The 17,509-nt window shown below is 50.2% G+C and overlaps 1 protein-coding gene across 1 annotated transcript in view; it reads left to right on the top strand.

The window, feature by feature from the left end:
• LOC124003753 (lysosomal alpha-glucosidase-like) overlaps nucleotides 1–17,045 on the top strand; it is a gene marked incomplete at its 3' end in the record, with an annotated part of 32,277 nt that extends 15,232 nt beyond the window's left edge. The window contains 5 exon segments of the mRNA XM_046312305.1: nucleotides 1,537–1,659; nucleotides 5,306–5,416; nucleotides 16,211–16,324; nucleotides 16,562–16,646; nucleotides 16,928–17,045. Of these exon segments, the coding sequence (XP_046168261.1) occupies nucleotides 1,537–1,659; nucleotides 5,306–5,416; nucleotides 16,211–16,324; nucleotides 16,562–16,646; nucleotides 16,928–17,045 (551 nt within the window).
• Nucleotides 17,046–17,509: the final 464 nt, after the last annotated feature.

The raw sequence follows: 17,509 nt of genomic DNA, 5'->3' as shown, positions 1-17,509 counted from the left end.
TACCTCAGGTACTGACTCCCTCAGTGTGTGTGTATAGAACATACCTCAGGTACTGACTCCCTCAGTGTGTGTGTATAGAACATACCTCAGGTACTGACTCCCTCAGTGTGTGTGTATAGAACATACCTCAGGTACTGACTCCCTCAGTGTGTGTGTATAGAACATACCTCAGGTACTGACTCCCTCAGTGTGTGTGTATAGAACATACCTCAGGTACTGACTCCCTCAGTGTGTGTGTATAGAACATACCTCAGGTACTGACTCCCTCAGTGTGTGTGTATAGAACATACCTCAGGTACTGACTCCCTCAGTGTGTGTGTATAGAACATACCTCAGGTACTGACTCCCTCAGTGTGTGTGTATAGAACATACCTCAGGTACTGACTCCCTCAGTGTGTGTGTATAGAACATACCTCAGGTACTGACTCCTCAGTGTGTGTGTATAGAACATACCTCAGGTACTGACTCCCTCAGTGTGTGTGTATAGAACATACCTCAGGTACTGACTCCCTCAGTGTGTGTGTATAGAACATACCTCAGGTACTGACTCCCTCAGTGTGTGTGTATAGAACATACCTCAGGTACTGACTCCCTCAGTGTGTGTGTATAGAACATACCTCAGGTACTGACTCCCTCAGTGTGTGTGTATAGAACATACCTCAGGTACTGACTCCCTCAGTGTGTGTGTATAGAACATACCTCAGGTACTGACTCCCTCAGTGTGTGTGTATAGAACATACCTCAGGTACTGACTCCCTCAGTGTGTGTGTATAGAACATACCTCAGGTACTGACTCCCTCAGTGTGTGTGTATAGAACATACCTCAGGTACTGACTCCCTCAGTGTGTGTGTATAGAACATACCTCAGGTACTGACTCCCTCAGTGTGTGTGTATAGAACATACCTCAGGTACTGACTCCCTCAGTGTGTGTGTATAGAACATACCTCAGGTACTGACTCCCTCAGTGTGTGTGTATAGAACATACCTCAGGTACTGACTCCCTCAGTGTGTGTGTATAGAACATACCTCAGGTACTGACTCCCTCAGTGTGTGTGTATAGAACATACCTCAGGTACTGACTCCCTCAGTGTGTGTGTATAGAACATACCTCAGGTACTGACTCCCTCAGTGTGTGTGTATAGAACATACCTCAGGTACTGACTCCCTCAGTGTGTGTGTATAGAACATACCTCAGGTACTGACTCCCTCAGTGTGTGTGTATAGAACATACCTCAGGTACTGACTCCCTCAGTGTGTGTGTATAGAACATACCTCAGGTACTGACTCCCTCAGTGTGTGTGTATAGAACATACCTCAGGTACTGACTCCCTCAGTGTGTGTGTGTATATATGTGTGTATAGAACATACCTCAGGTACTGACTCCCTCAGTATGTGTGTATAGAACATACCTCAGGTACTGACTCCCTCAGTGTGTGTGTTCACTGTTCTTTTCTGCATGGAACAGGGACTGTCTTGTGGAATAATACCTCAGGTACTGACTCCCTGTGTGTGTGTGTGTTCCAGGATGACTGCAGTGGAATGATATAGACTACATGGACCGTTCTCTAGACTTCACCTTTGACCCCACGGCCTTCTCGACCCTGCCTGACATGGTGAAAGACCTGCACAGCCACGGACAGCGCTACGTCATGATGCTGGTACGTTACCCCTCTCCTCCCCCCTCTAGGGGTATTAACCCTCTCCTCCCCCTCTAGGGGTATTAACCCTCTCCTCCTCCCTCTAGGGGTATTAACCCTCTCCTCCTCCCCCCTCTAGGGGTATTAACCCTCTCCTCCTCCCCCCTCTAGGGGTATTAACCCTCTCCTCCTCCCCCTCTGTGGGGTGTTAACCCTCTCCTCTCCCCCTCTAGGGGTGTTAACCCTCTCCTCCTCCCCCTCTAGGGGTATTAACCCTCTCCTCCTCCCCCTCTAGGGGTACTAACCCTCTCCTCCTCCCCCTCTAGGGGTATTAACCCTCTCCTCCTCCCCCTCTAGGGGTATTAACCCTCTCCTCCTCCCCCTCTAGGGGTATTAACCCTCTCCTCCTCCCCTCTAGGGGTATTAACCCTCTCCTCCTCCCCCCTCTAGGGGTGTTAACCCTCTCCTCCCCCCTCTAGGGGTATTAACCCTCTCCTCCTCCCCCTCTAGGGGTATTAACCCTCTCCTCCTCCCCCTCTAGGGGTATTAACCCTCTCCTCCTCCCCCTCTAGGGGTATTAACCCTCTCCTCCTCCCCCTCTAGGGGTATTAACCCTCTCCTCCTCCCCCTCTAGGGGTATTAACCCCTCTCCTCCTCCCCCTCTAGGGGTATTAACCCTCTCCTCCTCCCCCTCTAGGGGTATTAACCCTCTCCTCCTCCCCCTCTAGGGGTATTAACCCTCTCCTCCCCCTCTAGGGGTGTTAACCCTCTCCTCCTCCCCCTCTAGGGGTATTAACCCTCTCCTCCTCCCCCTCTAGGGGTATTAACCCTCTCCTCCTCCCCCTCTAGGGGTATTAACCCTCTCCTCCTCCCCCTCTAGGGGTATTAACCCCTCCTCCTCCCCCTCTAGGGGTATTAACCCTCTCCTCCTCCCCCTCTAGGGGTACTAACCCTCTCCTCCTCCCTCTAGGGGTACTAACCCTCTCCTCCTTCCCCCTCTAGGGGTACTAACCCTCTCCTCCTCCTCCCTCTAGGGGTATTAACCCTCTCCTCCTCCCCCCTCTAGGGGTATTAACCCTCTCCTCCTCCCCCTCTAGGGGTATTAACCCTCTCCTCCTCCCCCTCTAGGGGTATTAACCCTCTCCTCCCCCCTCTAGGGGTATTAACCCTCTCCTCCTCCCTCTAGGGGTATTAACCCTCTCCTCCTCCCCCCTCTAGGGGTATTAACCCTCTCCTCCTCCCTCTAGGGGTATTAACCCTCTCCTCCTCCCCCCTCTAGGGGTATTAACCCTCTCCTCCTCCCTCTAGGGGTATTAACCCTCTCCTCCTCCCCCTCTAGGGGTATTAACCCTCTCCTCCTCCCCCTCTAGGGGTTTTAACCCTCTCCTCCTCCCCCTCTAGGGGTTTAACCCTCTCCTCCTCCCCCTCTAGGGTATTAACCCTCTCCTCCTCCCCCTCTAGGGGTACTAACCCTCTCCTCCTCCCCCTCTAGGGTACTAACCCTCTCCTCCTCCCCCCTCTAGGGTTATTAACCCTCTCCTCCTCCCCCTCTAGGGGTATTAACCCTCTCCTCCCCCTCTAGGGGTTTTAACCCTCTCCTCCTCCCCCTCTAGGGGTTTTAACCCTCTCCTCCTCCCCCTCTAGGGGTATTAACCCTCTCCTCCTCCCCCTCTAGGGGTATTAACCCCTCTCCTCCTCCCCCTCTAGGGGTATTAACCCTCTCCTCCTCCCCCTCTAGGGGTATTAACCCTCTCCTCCTCCCCTCTAGGGGTTTTAACCCTCTCCTCCTCCCCCTCTAGGGGTTTTAACCCTCTCCTCCTCCCCCTCTAGGGGTTTTAACCCTCTCCTCCTCCCCCTCTAGGGGTTTAACCCTCTCCTCCTCCCCCTCTAGGGGTATTAACCCTCTCCTCCTCCCCCTCTAGGGGTACTAACCCTCTCCTCCTCCCCCTCTAGGGGTACTAACCCTCTCCTCCTCCTCCCCTCTAGGGGTATTAACCCTCTCCTCCTCCCCCTCTAGGGGTACTAACCCTCTCCTCCTCCCCCTCTAGGGGTATTAACCCTCTCCTCCTCCCCCTCTAGGGGTATTAACCCCTCCTCCTCCCCCTCTATTAACCCTCTCCTCCTCCCCCTCTAGGGGTACTAACCCTCTCCTCCCCCTCTCTCCTCCTCCCCTCTAGGGGTACTAACCCTCTCCTCCTCCCCCTCTAGGGGTTTAACCCTCTCCTCCCCCCTCTAGGGGTTTAACCCCTCCTCCTCCCCCTCTAGGGGTATTAACCCTCTCCTCCTCCCCCTCTAGGGGTTTTAACCCTCTCCTCCTCCCCCTCTAGGGGTATTAACCCTCTCCTCCTCCCCCTCTAGGGGTACTAACCCTCTCCTCCCCCCTCTAGGGGTATTAACCCTCTCCTCCCCCCCTCTAGGGGTACTAACCCTCTCCTCCCCCTCTAGGGGTATTAACCCTCTCCTCCTCCCCTCTAGGGGTACTAACCCTCTCCTCCTCCCCCTCCTAACCCTCCTCCCCCTCTAGGGGTATTAACCCTCTCCTCCTCCCCTCTAGGGGTATTAACCCCTCCTCCCCCTCCCCCTCTAACCCTCTCCTCCTCCCCCTCTAGGGGTCTAACCCTCTCCTCCTCCCCCTCTAGGGGTGCTAACCCCTCTCCCCTCTCCTCCCCCTCTAGGGGTATTAACCCTCTCCTCCTCCCCCTCTAGGGGTATTAACCCTCTCCTCCTCCCCCTCTAGGGGTATTAACCCTCTCCTCCCCCCTCTAGGGGTATTAACCCTCTCCTCCTCCCCCCTCTAGGGGTATTAACCCCTCCTCCTCCTCCCCCTCTAGGGGTATTAACCCTCTCCTCCTCCCCCTCTAGGGGTACTAACCCTCTCCTCCTCCCCCTCTAGGGGTATTAACCCTCTCCTCCTCCCCCTCTAGGGGTATTAACCCTCTCCTCCTCCCCCTCTAGGGGTATTAACCCTCTCCTCCCCCCCTCTAGGGGTATTAACCCTCTCCTCCTCCCCCTCTAGGGGTATTAACCCTCTCCTCCTCCCCCTCTAGGGGTATTAACCCCTCTCCTCCTCCCCCCTCTAGGGGTACTAACCCTCTCCTCCTCCCCTCTAGGGGTATTAACCCTCCTCCCCCTCTAGGGGTATTAACCCTCTCCTCCCCCTCTAGGGGTATTAACCCCCTCCTCCCCCTCTCCTCCTCCCCCTCTAGGGGTATTAACCCTCTCCTCCTCCCCCTCTAGGGGTATTAACCCTCTCCTCCTCCCCTCTATTAACCCCTCCTCCCCCCTCTAGGGGTATTAACCCTCTCCTCCTCCCCTCTAGGGGTTTAACCCCCTCTCCTCCCCCCCTCTAGGGGTTTTAACCCTCTCCTCCTCCCCCCATCTAGGGGTATTAACCCTCTCCTCCTCCCCCTCTAGGGGTATTAACCCCTCTCCTCCTCCCCCTCTCCTCCTCCTCCCCCTCTAGGGGTATTAACCCTCTCCTCCTCCCCCTCTAGGGGTATTAACCCTCCTCCTCCCCCTCTAGGGGTATTAACCCTCTCCTCCCCCCTCTAGGGGTACTAACCCTCTCCTCCCCCCTCTAGGGGTACTAACCCTCTCCTCCTCCCTCTAGGGGTATTAACCCTCTCCTCCCCCCTCTAGGGGTATTAACCCTCTCCTCCCTCTACAGGACCCGGGTATCAGTAGTGTCCAGCCAGAAGGAGGGTACTGGCCGTATGACGAAGGTCTGAGGAGAGGAGTCTTCATCAACCACACAGATGGAAGCACAATCATCGGGAAGGTAGGGAGACACACACACACAGATGGAAACACACACAGATGGACAAACACACACAGATGGACACACACTCACCAGGAAGGTAGGGAGACACACACAGATGGAAACACACTCACCTCTAAAGGTTCCAATCCCAGGTTCTGTGCACGTTCTATCTGTTTGGTACTTACTCACTCCTGAGATGGACCAGCAGCTGGAGATCTCCTAGAGGTTAGAGAGAGATGCAGCTGGAGATCTCCTAGAGGTTAGAGAGAGATGGACCAGCAGCTGGAGATCTCCTGGAGGTTAGAGAGAGATGGACCAGCAGCTGGGGGTTAGAGAGAGATGGACCAGCAGCTGGAGGTCTCCTAGAGGTTAGAGAGAGATGGACCAGCAGCTGGAGGTCTCCTAGAGGTTAGAGAGAGATGGACCAGCAGCTGGAGGTCTCCTAGATGTTAGAGAGAGATGGACCAGCAGCTGGAGGTCTCCTAGATGTTAGAGAGAGATGGACCAGCAGCTGGAGGTCTCCTGGAGGTTAGAGAGAGATGCAGCTGGAGGTCTCCTAGAGGTTAGAGGGAGATGGACCAGCAGCTGGAGGTTAGAGAGAGATGGACCAGTAGCTGGAGATCTCCTGGAGGTTAGAGAGAGATGGACCAGCAGCTGGAGGTCTCCTAGAGGTTAGAGAAAGATGGATCAGCAGCTGGAGGTCTCCTAGAGGTTAGAGAGAGATGGACCAGCAGCTGGAGGTCTCCTAGAGGTTAGAGAGAGAGGCAGCTTAGGGTCTCCTAGAGGTTAGAGAGAGATGGACCAGCAGCTGGAGGTTAGAGAGAGATGGACCAGCAGCTGGAGGGAGTGGATTGACAGCTACATGCCGTATCCTGCCTGCCATTGTGCCCTTGAGCAAGACCATTAACCTCTAAAATGGGTTACTGCGCCTCCCCTCTGCTCCAGCCTCTTTTACCTGTGTTTGTTTCTGTGGGATAACTACCTCTCTTTTACCTTTTTACCTTGACCTCTCTCCTCTCCTATGTTGTTCACCTCTCTCTCCTATGTTGTTCACCTCTCTCTCTCTCCTATGTTGTTCACTCTCTCTCTCTCTCCTATGTTGTTCACCTCTCTCTCCTATGTTGTTCACCTCTCTCTCTCTCTCTCCTATGTTGTTCACCTCTCTCTCCTATGTTGTTCACCTCTCTCTCCTATGTTGTTCACCTCTCTCTCTCCTATGTTGTTCACCTCTCTCTCCTATGTTGTTCACCTCTCTCTCCTATGTTGTTCACCTCTCTCTCCTATGTTGTTCACCTCTCTCTCTCCTATGTTGTTCACCTCTCTCTCTCTCTCTCCTATGTTGTTCACCTCTCTCTCCTATGTTGTTCACCTCTCTCTCCTATGTTGTTCACCTCTCTCTCTCTCTATGTTGTTCACCTCTCTCTCTCTCTCTCTCCTATGTTGTTCACCTCTCTCTCCTATGTTGTTCACCTCTCTCTCCTATGTTGTTCACCTCTCTCTCTCTCTCCTATGTTGTTCACCTCTCTCTCTCTCTCTCTCCTATGTTGTTCACCTCTCTCTCTCTCTCTCTCCTATGTTGTTCACCTCTCTCTCTCTCCTATGTTGTTCACCTCTCTCTCTCTCTCCTATGTTGTTCACCTCTCTCTCTCTCTCCTATGTTGTTCACCTCTCTCTCTCTCTCTCTCTCCTATGTTGTTCACCTCTCTCTCTCTCTCCTATGTTGTTCACCTCTCTCTCTCTCTCTCTCCTATGTTGTTCACCTCTCTCTCTCTCTCTCTCCTATGTTGTTCACCTCTCCTCTCTCTCTCCTCTCCTATGTTGTTCACCTCTCTCTCTCTCTCCTATGTTGTTCACTCTCTCTCTCCTATGTTGTTCACCTCTCTCTCTCTCTCCTATGTTGTTCACCTCTCTCTCTCTCTCTCCTCTGTTGTTCCTCTCCTCTCCTCTCCTATGTTGTTCACCTCTCTCTCCTCTCCTATGTTGTTCACCTCTCTCTCCTCTCCTATGTTGTTCACCTCTCTCTCCTCTCTCTCTCCTATGTTGTTCACCTCTCTCTCCTCTCCTCTCCTATGTTGTTCACCTCTCTCTCTCTCTCTCTCCTATGTTGTTCACCTCTCTCTCCTCTCCTATGTTGTTCACCTCCTCTCCTCTCCTCTCCTCTCCTATGTTGTTCACCTCTCTCTCCTCTCCTATGTTGTTCACCTCTCTCTCCTCTCCTATGTTGTTCACCTCTCTCTCCTCTCCTATGTTGTTCACCTCTCTCTCTCTCTCCTCTCCTCTCCTATGTTGTTCACCTCTCTCTCCTCTCTTATGTTGTTCACCTCTCTCTCTCTCCTCTCCTCTCCTATGTTGTTCACCTCTCTCTCCTCTCCTATGTTGTTCACCTCTCTCTCTCTCCTCTCCTATGTTGTTCACCTCTCCTCTCCTCTCCTCTCCTCTCCTATGTTGTTCACCTCTCTCTCTCTCTCTCCTATGTTGTTCACCTCTCTCTCTCTCTCCTATGTTGTTCACCTCTCTCTCTCTCTCTCCTATGTTGTTCACTCTCTCTCTCTCTCCTATGTTGTTCACCTCTCTCTCTCTCTCCTATGTTGTTCACCTCTCTCTCTCTCCTATGTTGTTCACCCTCTCTCTCTCTCTCCTCTGTTGTTCACCTCTCTCTCTCCTCTCCTATGTTGTTCACCTCTCTCTCCTCTCCTATGTTGTTCACCTCTCTCTCTCTCCTATGTTGTTCACCTCTCTCTCTCTCTCCTATGTTGTTCACCTCTCTCTCTCTCTCCTATGTTGTTCACCTCTCTCTCTCTCCTATGTTGTTCACCTCTCTCTCTCTCTCCTATGTTGTTCACCTCTCTCTCTCTCCTATGTTGTTCACCTCTCTCTCTCTCTCCTATGTTGTTCACCTCTCTCTCTCCTCTCCTATGTTGTTCACCTCTCTCTCTCTCCTATGTTGTTCACCTCTCTCTCTCTCTCCTATGTTGTTCACCTCTCTCTCTCTCTCCTATGTTGTTCACCTCTCTCTCTCTCTCCTATGTTGTTCACCTCTCTCTCCTCTCCTATGTTGTTCACCTCTCTCTCTCTCTCCTATGTTGTTCACCTCTCTCTCCTCTCCTCTCCTCTCCTATGTTGTTCACCTCTCTCTCTCTCTCTCCTATGTTGTTCACCTCTCTCTCTCCTATGTTGTTCTCTCTCTCTCTCTCCTATGTTGTTCACCTCTCTCTCTCTCTCCTATGTTGTTCACCCTCTCTCTCTCTCTCCTATGTTGTTCACCTCTCTCTCTCTCTCTCCTATGTTGTTCACCTCTCTCTCTCTCTCTCCTATGTTGTTCACCTCTCTCTCTCTCTCCTATGTTGTTCACCTCTCTCTCTCTCCTATGTTGTTCACCTCTCTCTCTCCTCTCCTATGTTGTTCACCTCTCTCTCTCTCTCCTATGTTGTTCACCTCTCTCTCTCTCTCCTATGTTGTTCACCTCTCTCTCTCTCCTATGTTGTTCACCTCTCTCTCTCTCTCCTATGTTGTTCACCTCTCTCTCTCTCTCCTATGTTGTTCACCTCTCTCTCTCTCCTATGTTGTTCACCTCTCTCTCTCTCTCCTATGTTGTTCACCTCTCTCTCTCTCTCCTATGTTGTTCACCCTCTCTCTCTCTCCTATGTTGTTCACCTCTCTCTCTCTCCTATGTTGTTCACCTCTCTCTCTCTCCTATGTTGTTCACCTCTCTCTCTCTCTCCTATGTTGTTCACCTCTCTCTCTCTCTCCTATGTTGTTCACCTCTCTCTCTCTCTCCTATGTTGTTCACCTCTCTCTCTCTCCTATGTTGTTCACCTCTCTCTCTCTCTCCTATGTTGTTCACTCTCTCTCTCTCCTCTCCTATGTTGTTCACCTCTCTCTCCTCTCCTATGTTGTTCACCTCTCTCTCCTCTCCTATGTTGTTCACTCTCTCTCCTCTCCTATGTTGTTCACCTCTCTCTCTCTCTCCTATGTTGTTCACCTCTCTCTCTCTCTCCTATGTTGTTCACCTCTCTCTCCTCTCCTATGTTGTTCACCTCTCTCTCCTCTCCTATGTTGTTCACCTCTCTCTCTCTCTCTCCTATGTTGTTCACCTCTCTCTCTCTCCTATGTTGTTCACCTCTCTCTCTCCTATGTTGTTCACCTCTCTCTCTCTCCTATGTTGTTCACCTCTCTCTCTCTCTCTCCTCTCCTATGTTGTTCACCTCTCTCTCCTCTCCTATGTTGTTCACCTCTCTCTCTCTCTCCTATGTTGTTCACCTCTCTCTCTCTCTCCTATGTTGTTCACCTCTCTCTCTCTCTCCTATGTTGTTCACCTCTCTCTCTCTCTCTCTCCTATGTTGTTCACCTCTCTCTCTCTCTCCTATGTTGTTCACCTCTCTCTCTCTCCTCTCCTATGTTGTTCACCTCTCTCTCTCTCTCTCTCCTATGTTGTTCACCTCTCTCTCTCTCTCTCCTATGTTGTTCACTCTCTCTCTCTCTCTCCTATGTTGTTCACCTCTCTCTCTCTCCTATGTTGTTCACCTCTCTCTCTCTCCTATGTTGTTCACCTCTCTCTCTCTCTCCTATGTTGTTCACCTCTCTCTCTCTCCTATGTTGTTCACCTCTCTCTCTCTCTCCTATGTTGTTCACCTCTCTCTCTCTCCTATGTTGTTCACCTCTCTCTCTCCTATGTTGTTCACTCTCTCTCTCTCTCCTATGTTGTTCACCTCTCTCTCTCTCCTATGTTGTTCACCTCTCTCTCTCTCTCTCTCTCCTATGTTGTTCACCTCTCTCTCTCTCTCCTATGTTGTTCACCTCTCTCTCTCTCTCCTATGTTGTTCACCTCTCTCTCCTCTCCTATGTTGTTCACCTCTCTCTCCTCTCCTATGTTGTTCACCTCTCTCTCTCTCTCCTATGTTGTTCACCTCTCTCTCTCTCCTATGTTGTTCACCTCTCTCTCTCTCTCCTATGTTGTTCACCTCTCTCTCTCTCTCCTATGTTGTTCACCTCTCTCTCTCTCCTATGTTGTTCACCTCTCTCTCTCTCCTATGTTGTTCACCTCTCTCTCTCTCTCTATGTTCTCTCCTATGTTGTTCACCTCTCTCTCTCTCTCCTCTCCTATGTTGTTCACCTCTCTCTCTCTCCTATGTTGTTCACCTCTCTCTCTCTCCTATGTTGTTCACCTCTCTCTCTCTCCTATGTTGTTCACCTCTCTCTCTCTCTCTCCTATGTTGTTCACCTCTCTCTCTCTCTCTCCTCTCCTATGTTGTTCACTCTCTCTCTCTCTCTCCTATGTTGTTCACTCTCTCTCTCTCTCCTATGTTGTTCACCTCTCTCTCTCTCTCCTATGTTGTTCACCTCCTCTCTCTCTCCTATGTTGTTCACCTCTCTCTCTCTCCTATGTTGTTCACCTCTCTCTCTCTCTCCTATGTTGTTCACCTCTCTCTCTCTCTCCTATGTTGTTCACCTCTCTCTCTCTCTCTCTCCTATGTTGTTCACCTCTCTCTCTCTCTCCTATGTTGTTCACCTCTCTCTCTCTCCTATGTTGTTCACCTCTCTCTCTCTCCTATGTTGTTCACCTCTCTCTCTCTCCTATGTTGTTCACCTCTCTCTCCTATGTTGTTCACCTCTCTCTCTCTCTCCTATGTTGTTTCTCTCTCTCCTATGTTGTTCACCTCTCTCTCTCTCCTATGTTGTTCACCTCTCTCTCTCTCCTATGTTGTTCACCTCTCTCTCTCTCTCTCCTATGTTGTTCACCTCTCTCTCTCTCTCCTATGTTGTTCACTCTCTCTCTCTCTCCTATGTTGTTCACCTCTCTCTCTCCTATGTTGTTCACCTCTCTCTCTCTCTCCTATGTTGTTCACCTCTCTCTCTCTCCTATGTTGTTCACCTCTCTCTCTCTCTCTCTCTATGTTCTCTCTCTCCTATGTTGTTCACCTCTCTCCTCTCCTATGTTGTTCACCTCTCTCTCTCTCTCCTATGTTGTTCACCTCTCTCTCCTCTCCTATGTTGTTCACCTCTCTCCTCTCCTATGTTGTTCACCTCTCTCTCTCTCTCTCTCTCCTATGTTGTTCACCTCTCTCTCCTCTCCTATGTTGTTCACCTCTCTCTCTCCTATGTTGTTCACTCTCTCTCTCTCTCCTATGTTGTTCACCTCTCTCTCTCTCTCTCTCCTATGTTGTTCACCTCTCTCTCTCTCTCCTATGTTGTTCACCTCTCTCTCTCTCTCCTATGTTGTTCACCTCTCTCTCTCTCTCTCCTATGTTGTTCACCTCTCTCTCTCTCTCTCTCCTATGTTGTTCACCTCTCTCTCTCTCTCTCTCCTATGTTGTTCACCTCTCTCTCTCTCTCTCCTATGTTGTTCACCTCTCTCTCTCTCCTCTCCTCTCCTCTCCTATGTTGTTCACCTCTCTCTCTCTCCTCTCCTATGTTGTTCACCTCTCTCTCCTCTCCTCTCCTCTCCTCTCCTCTCCTCTCCTATGTTGTTCACCTCTCTCCTCTCCTATGTTGTTCACCTCTCTCTCTCTCCTATGTTGTTCACCTCTCTCTCTCTCTCCTATGTTGTTCACCTCTCTCTCTCTCTCTCCTATGTTGTTCACTCTCTCTCTCTCTCCTATGTTGTTCACTCTCTCTCTCTCTCCTATGTTGTTCACCTCTCTCTCTCCTCTCCTATGTTGTTCACCTCTCTCTCTCTCTCCTCTCCTATGTTGTTCACCTCTCTCTCTCTCTCCTATGTTGTTCACCTCTCTCTCTCCTCTCTCCTCCTCTCTCCTTGTTCACCTCTCTCTCCTCTCTCCTATGTTGTTCACCTCTCTCTCTCTCCTATGTTGTTCACCTCTCTCTCTCTCCTGTTGTTCTCTCTCTCTCTCTCCTATGTTGTTCACCTCTCTCTCTCTCTCCTCTGTTGTTCACCTCCCTCTCTCTCCTCTCCTATGTTGTTCTCCTCTCCTCTCTCTCCTCTCCTATGTTGTTCACCTCTCTCTCCTCTCCTCTCCTATGTTGTTCACCTCTCTCTCTCTCTCTCCTATGTTGTTCACCTCTCTCTCTCTCTCCTATGTTGTTCACTCTCTCTCTCTCTCTCTCCTATGTTGTTCACCTCTCTCTCCTATGTTGTTCACCCTCTCCTCTCCTCTCCTCTCCTATGTTGTTCACCTCTCTCTCTCTCTCCTATGTTGTTCACCTCTCTCCTCTCCTATGTTGTTCACCTCTCTCTCTCTCCTATGTTGTTCACCTCTCTCTCTCTCCTATGTTGTTCACCTCTCTCTCTCTCTCCTATGTTGTTCACCTCTCTCTCTCTCTCTCCTATGTTGTTCACCTCTCTCTCTCTCTCCTCTCCTATGTTGTTCACCTCTCTCTCTCTCTCTCTCCTATGTTGTTCACCTCTCTCTCTCTCCTCTCCTATGTTGTTCACCTCTCTCTCCTCTCCTCTCCTCTCCTCTCCTATGTTGTTCACCTCTCTCTCCTCTCCTATGTTGTTCACCTCTCTCTCTCTCCTATGTTGTTCACCTCTCTCTCTCTCTCTCCTATGTTGTTCACCTCTCTCTCTCTCTCTCTCTCCTCTCCTATGTTGTTCACCTCTCTCTCCTCTCCTATGTTGTTCACCTCCTCTCTCTCTCTCCTATGTTGTTCACCTCTCTCTCTCTCCTATGTTGTTCACCTCTCTCTCTCTCTCCTCTCCTATGTTGTTCACCTCTCTCTCTCTCTCTCTCCTATGTTGTTCACCTCTCTCTCCTCTCCTCTCCTCTCCTATGTTGTTCACCTCTCTCTCCTCTCCTCTCCTATGTTGTTCACCTCTCTCTCTCTCCTATGTTGTTCACCTCTCTCTCTCTCTCTCCTATGTTGTTCACCTCTCTCTCTCTCTCTCTCCTCTCCTATGTTGTTCACCTCTCTCTCTCTCTCTCTCCTATGTTGTTCACCTCTCTCTCTCTCTCTCTCTCTCTCCTCTCCTATGTTGTTCACCTCTCTCTCTCTCCTATGTTGTTCACCTCTCTCTCTCCTCTCCTATGTTGTTCACCTCTCTCTCTCTCTCCTATGTTGTTCACCTCTCTCTCTCTCCTATGTTGTTCACTCTCTCTCTCTCTCTCTCCTCTCCTATGTTGTTCACCTCTCTCTCTCTCTCCTATGTTGTTCACCTCTCTCTCTCTCTCCTATGTTGTTCACCTCTCTCTCTCTCCTATGTTGTTCACCTCTCTCTCTCTCTCTCTCTCCTATGTTGTTCACCCTCTCTCTCTCTCTCTCCTATGTTGTTCACCTCTCTCTCTCTCTCCTATGTTGTTCACCCTCTCTCTCTCCTCTCCTATGTTGTTCACCTCTCTCTCTCTCTCCTATGTTGTTCACCCCTCTCTCTCTCTCTCCTATGTTGTTCACCTCTCTCTCTCTCTCCTCTCCTATGTTGTTCACCTCTCTCTCTCTCTCTCTCCTATGTTGTTCACCTCTCTCTCTCTCTCTCTCTCTCTCCTCTCCTATGTTGTTCACCTCTCTCTCTCTCTCTCCTATGTTGTTCACTCTCTCTCTCTCTCCTATGTTGTTCACCCTCTCTCTCTCTCCTATGTTGTTCACCTCTCCTCTCCTCTCCTATGTTGTTCACCTCTCTCTCTCTCCTATGTTGTTCACCTCTCTCTCTCTCCTATGTTGTTCACCTCTCTCTCTCTCTCTCCTATGTTGTTCACCTCTCTCTCTCTCTCCTATGTTGTTCACCTCTCTCTCTCTCTCCTATGTTGTTCACCTCTCTCTCTCTCTCTCTCCTATGTTGTTCACCTCTCTCTCTCCTCTCCTATGTTGTTCACCTCTCTCCTCTCCTCTCCTCTCCTATGTTGTTCACCTCTCTCTCCTCTCCTATGTTGTTCACCTCTCTCTCTCTCTCCTATGTTGTTCACTCTCTCTCTCTCTCCTATGTTGTTCACCTCTCTCTCTCCTATGTTGTTCACCTCTCTCTCTCTCTCTCCTATGTTGTTCACTCTCTCTCTCTCTCCTATGTTGTTCACCTCTCTCTCTCCTATGTTGTTCACCTCTCTCTCTCCTCTCTCTCCTATGTTGTTCACTCTCTCTCTCTCTCCTCTCCTATGTTGTTCACCTCTCTCTCCTCTCCTATGTTGTTCTCTCTCTCTCTCTCTCTCTCCTATGTTGTTCACCTCTCTCTCTCTCTCCTATGTTGTTCACTCTCTCTCTCTCTCTCTCTCCTATGTTGTTCACCTCTCTCTCTCTCCTATGTTGTTCACCTCTCTCTCTCTCTCTCCTATGTTGTTCACCTCTCTCTCTCTCTCCTATGTTGTTCACCTCCTCTCTCTCCTCTCCTATGTTGTTCACCTCTCTCTCTCTCCTATGTTGTTCACTCTCTCTCTCTCTCTCTCCTATGTTGTTCACCTCTCTCTCTCTCTCTCTCCTATGTTGTTCACCTCTCTCTCTCTCCTATGTTGTTCACCTCTCTCTCTCTCCTATGTTGTTCACCTCTCTCTCTCTCTCTCCTCTCCTATGTTGTTCACCTCTCTCTCCTCTCCTATGTTGTTCACCTCTCTCTCTCTCCTCTCCTATGTTGTTCACCTCTCTCTCTCTCTCTCCTATGTTGTTCACCTCTCTCTCTCTCCTATGTTGTTCACCTCTCTCTCCTCTCCTCTCCTATGTTGTTCACCTCTCTCTCTCCTCTCCTATGTTGTTCACCTCTCTCTCCTCTCCTATGTTGTTCACTCTCTCTCCTCTCCTATGTTGTTCACTCTCTCTCTCTCTCTCTCCTCTCCTATGTTGTTCACCTCTCTCTCTCTCTCTCTCCTATGTTGTTCACCTCTCTCTCTCTCCTCTCCTCTCCTATGTTGTTCACCTCTCTCCTCTCCTCTCTCTCCTATGTTGTTCACCTCTCTCTCTCTCCTCTCCTATGTTGTTCACCTCTCTCTCTCTCCTATGTTGTTCACCTCTCTCTCCTCTCCTATGTTGTTCACCTCTCTCTCCTCTCCTATGTTGTTCACCTCTCTCTCTCCTCTCCTATGTTGTTCACCTCTCTCTCCTCTCCTATGTTGTTCACCTCTCTCTCTCCTCTCCTATGTTGTTCACCTCTCTCTCCTCTCCTATGTTGTTCACCTCTCTCTCTCTCTCTCTCTCCTCTCCTATGTTGTTCACCTCTCTCTCTCCTCTCCTATGTTGTTCACTCTCTCTCTCTCCTATGTTGTTCTCTCTCTCTCTCCTATGTTGTTCACCTCTCTCTCCTCTCCTATGTTGTTCACCTCTCTCTCCTCTCCTATGTTGTTCACTCTCTCTCTCCTCTCCTATGTTGTTCACCTCTCTCTCCTCTCCTATGTTGTTCACCTCTCTCTCTCCTCTCCTATGTTGTTCACCTCTCTCTCCTCTCCTATGTTGTTCACCTCTCTCTCTCTCTCTCCTCTCCTATGTTGTTCTCCTCTCTCTCCTCTCCTATGTTGTTCACCTCTCTCCTCTCCTCTCCTCTCCTATGTTGTTCACCTCTCTCTCTCTCTCCTCTCCTCTCCTATGTTGTTCTCCTCTCTCTCCTCTCCTATGTTGTTCACCCTCTCTCTCTCTCTCTCTCCTCTCCTATGTTGTTCACCTCTCTCCTCTCTCTCTCTCTCTCCTATGTTGTTCACCTCTCTCTCCTCTCCTATGTTGTTCACCTCTCTCCTCTCCTCTCCTCTCCTATGTTGTTCACCTCTCTCTCTCTCCTATGTTGTTCACCTCTCTCTCCTCTCCTATGTTGTTCACCTCTCTCTCTCTCCTATGTTGTTCACCTCTCCTCTCCTCTCCTATGTTGTTCACCTCTCTCCTCTCCTCTCCTCTCCTATGTTGTTCACCTCTCCTCTCCTCTCCTATGTTGTTCACCTCTCCCAGGTGTGGCCAGGTCTGACAGCGTTTCCTGATTTCTCTGATGATGTGACCCATGAGTGGTGGTACGACAATCTCAAGAGGTTCCACGACAAAGTTCCCTTCGACGGACTCTGGATCGTACGTAAGAGTGTGTGTGTGTGTGTGTGTGTGTGTGTGTGTGTGTGTGTGTGTGTGTGTGTGTGTGTGTGTGTGTGTGTGTGTGTGTGTGTGTGTGTGTGTGTGTGTGTGTGTGTGTGTGTGTGTGTGTGTGTGTGTGTGCGCTGTCATCTAACCGTGTGTGTGTTTTCCTGTTTCAGTCTGGAGTCAGATATTGTGAACGGCTTTGCCCTCTGACCCCTCTCACTTCTTGCCTAGGACATGAACGAGCCATCTAGCTTCGTGGACGGGTCGACCGTTGGCTGTCCTGACACCGAGCTGGAGAACCCTCCGTACACACCTGGTGAGACACACACACCTCTCTCATCTTGCTCTCTTCCACCTCTCGTTCTCTCAACTCTCTCACCTCTCTCTCATTTCTCTCTCTCTCACTTCTCTCTCACCTCTCTCTCATTTCTCTCTCACCTCTCTCTCACTTCTCTCTCACCTCTCTCTCATTTCTCTCTCACTTCTCTCTCACCTCTCTCACTTCTCTCTCACCTCTCTCACTTCTCTCTCACCTCTCTCACTTCTCTCTCACCTCTCTCTCATTTCTCTCTCACTTCTCCCTCTCTCTCCCTCTAGGTATATTAGGAGGGTTGTTGAGGGCTAAGACTCTGTGTGCCTCTGCTGTCCAGAAGACCTCGTCTCACTACAACATGCACAGCCTGTATGGCCTTCTAGAAGCTAAGGCCTCGGCTCGGTCAGTACGACACGTACACACTCTGTTACACCACCTAACACTCTGTCACACCACCTAACACTCTGTTACACCACCTAACACTCTGTTACACCACCTAACACTCTGTTACACCACCTAACACTCTGATACACCACCTAACACTCTGATACACCACCTAACACTCTGTTACACCACCTAACACTCTGATACACCACCTAACACTCTGTTACACCACCTAACACTCTGTTACACCACCTAACAGGATACAGTCAGATACACCACCTAACACTCTGATACACCACCTAACACTCTGTTACACCACCTAACACTCTGTTACACCACCTAACACTCTGTTACACCACCTAACACTCTGATACACCACCTAACCTAACACTCTGTTACACCACCTAACACTCTGTTACACCACCTAACAGTTCAGACTGACCAATACACCACCTAACTAGGATACAGTTAGACGTGACTAG

Source organism: Oncorhynchus gorbuscha, linkage group LG18 (genome assembly GCF_021184085.1).
Source record: "Oncorhynchus gorbuscha isolate QuinsamMale2020 ecotype Even-year linkage group LG18, OgorEven_v1.0, whole genome shotgun sequence".
Lineage (NCBI taxonomy): Eukaryota > Metazoa > Chordata > Actinopteri > Salmoniformes > Salmonidae > Oncorhynchus > Oncorhynchus gorbuscha.
Note: the sequence above shows the minus strand (reverse complement) of the source record. Positions and strands in the feature narration are given on the sequence as shown.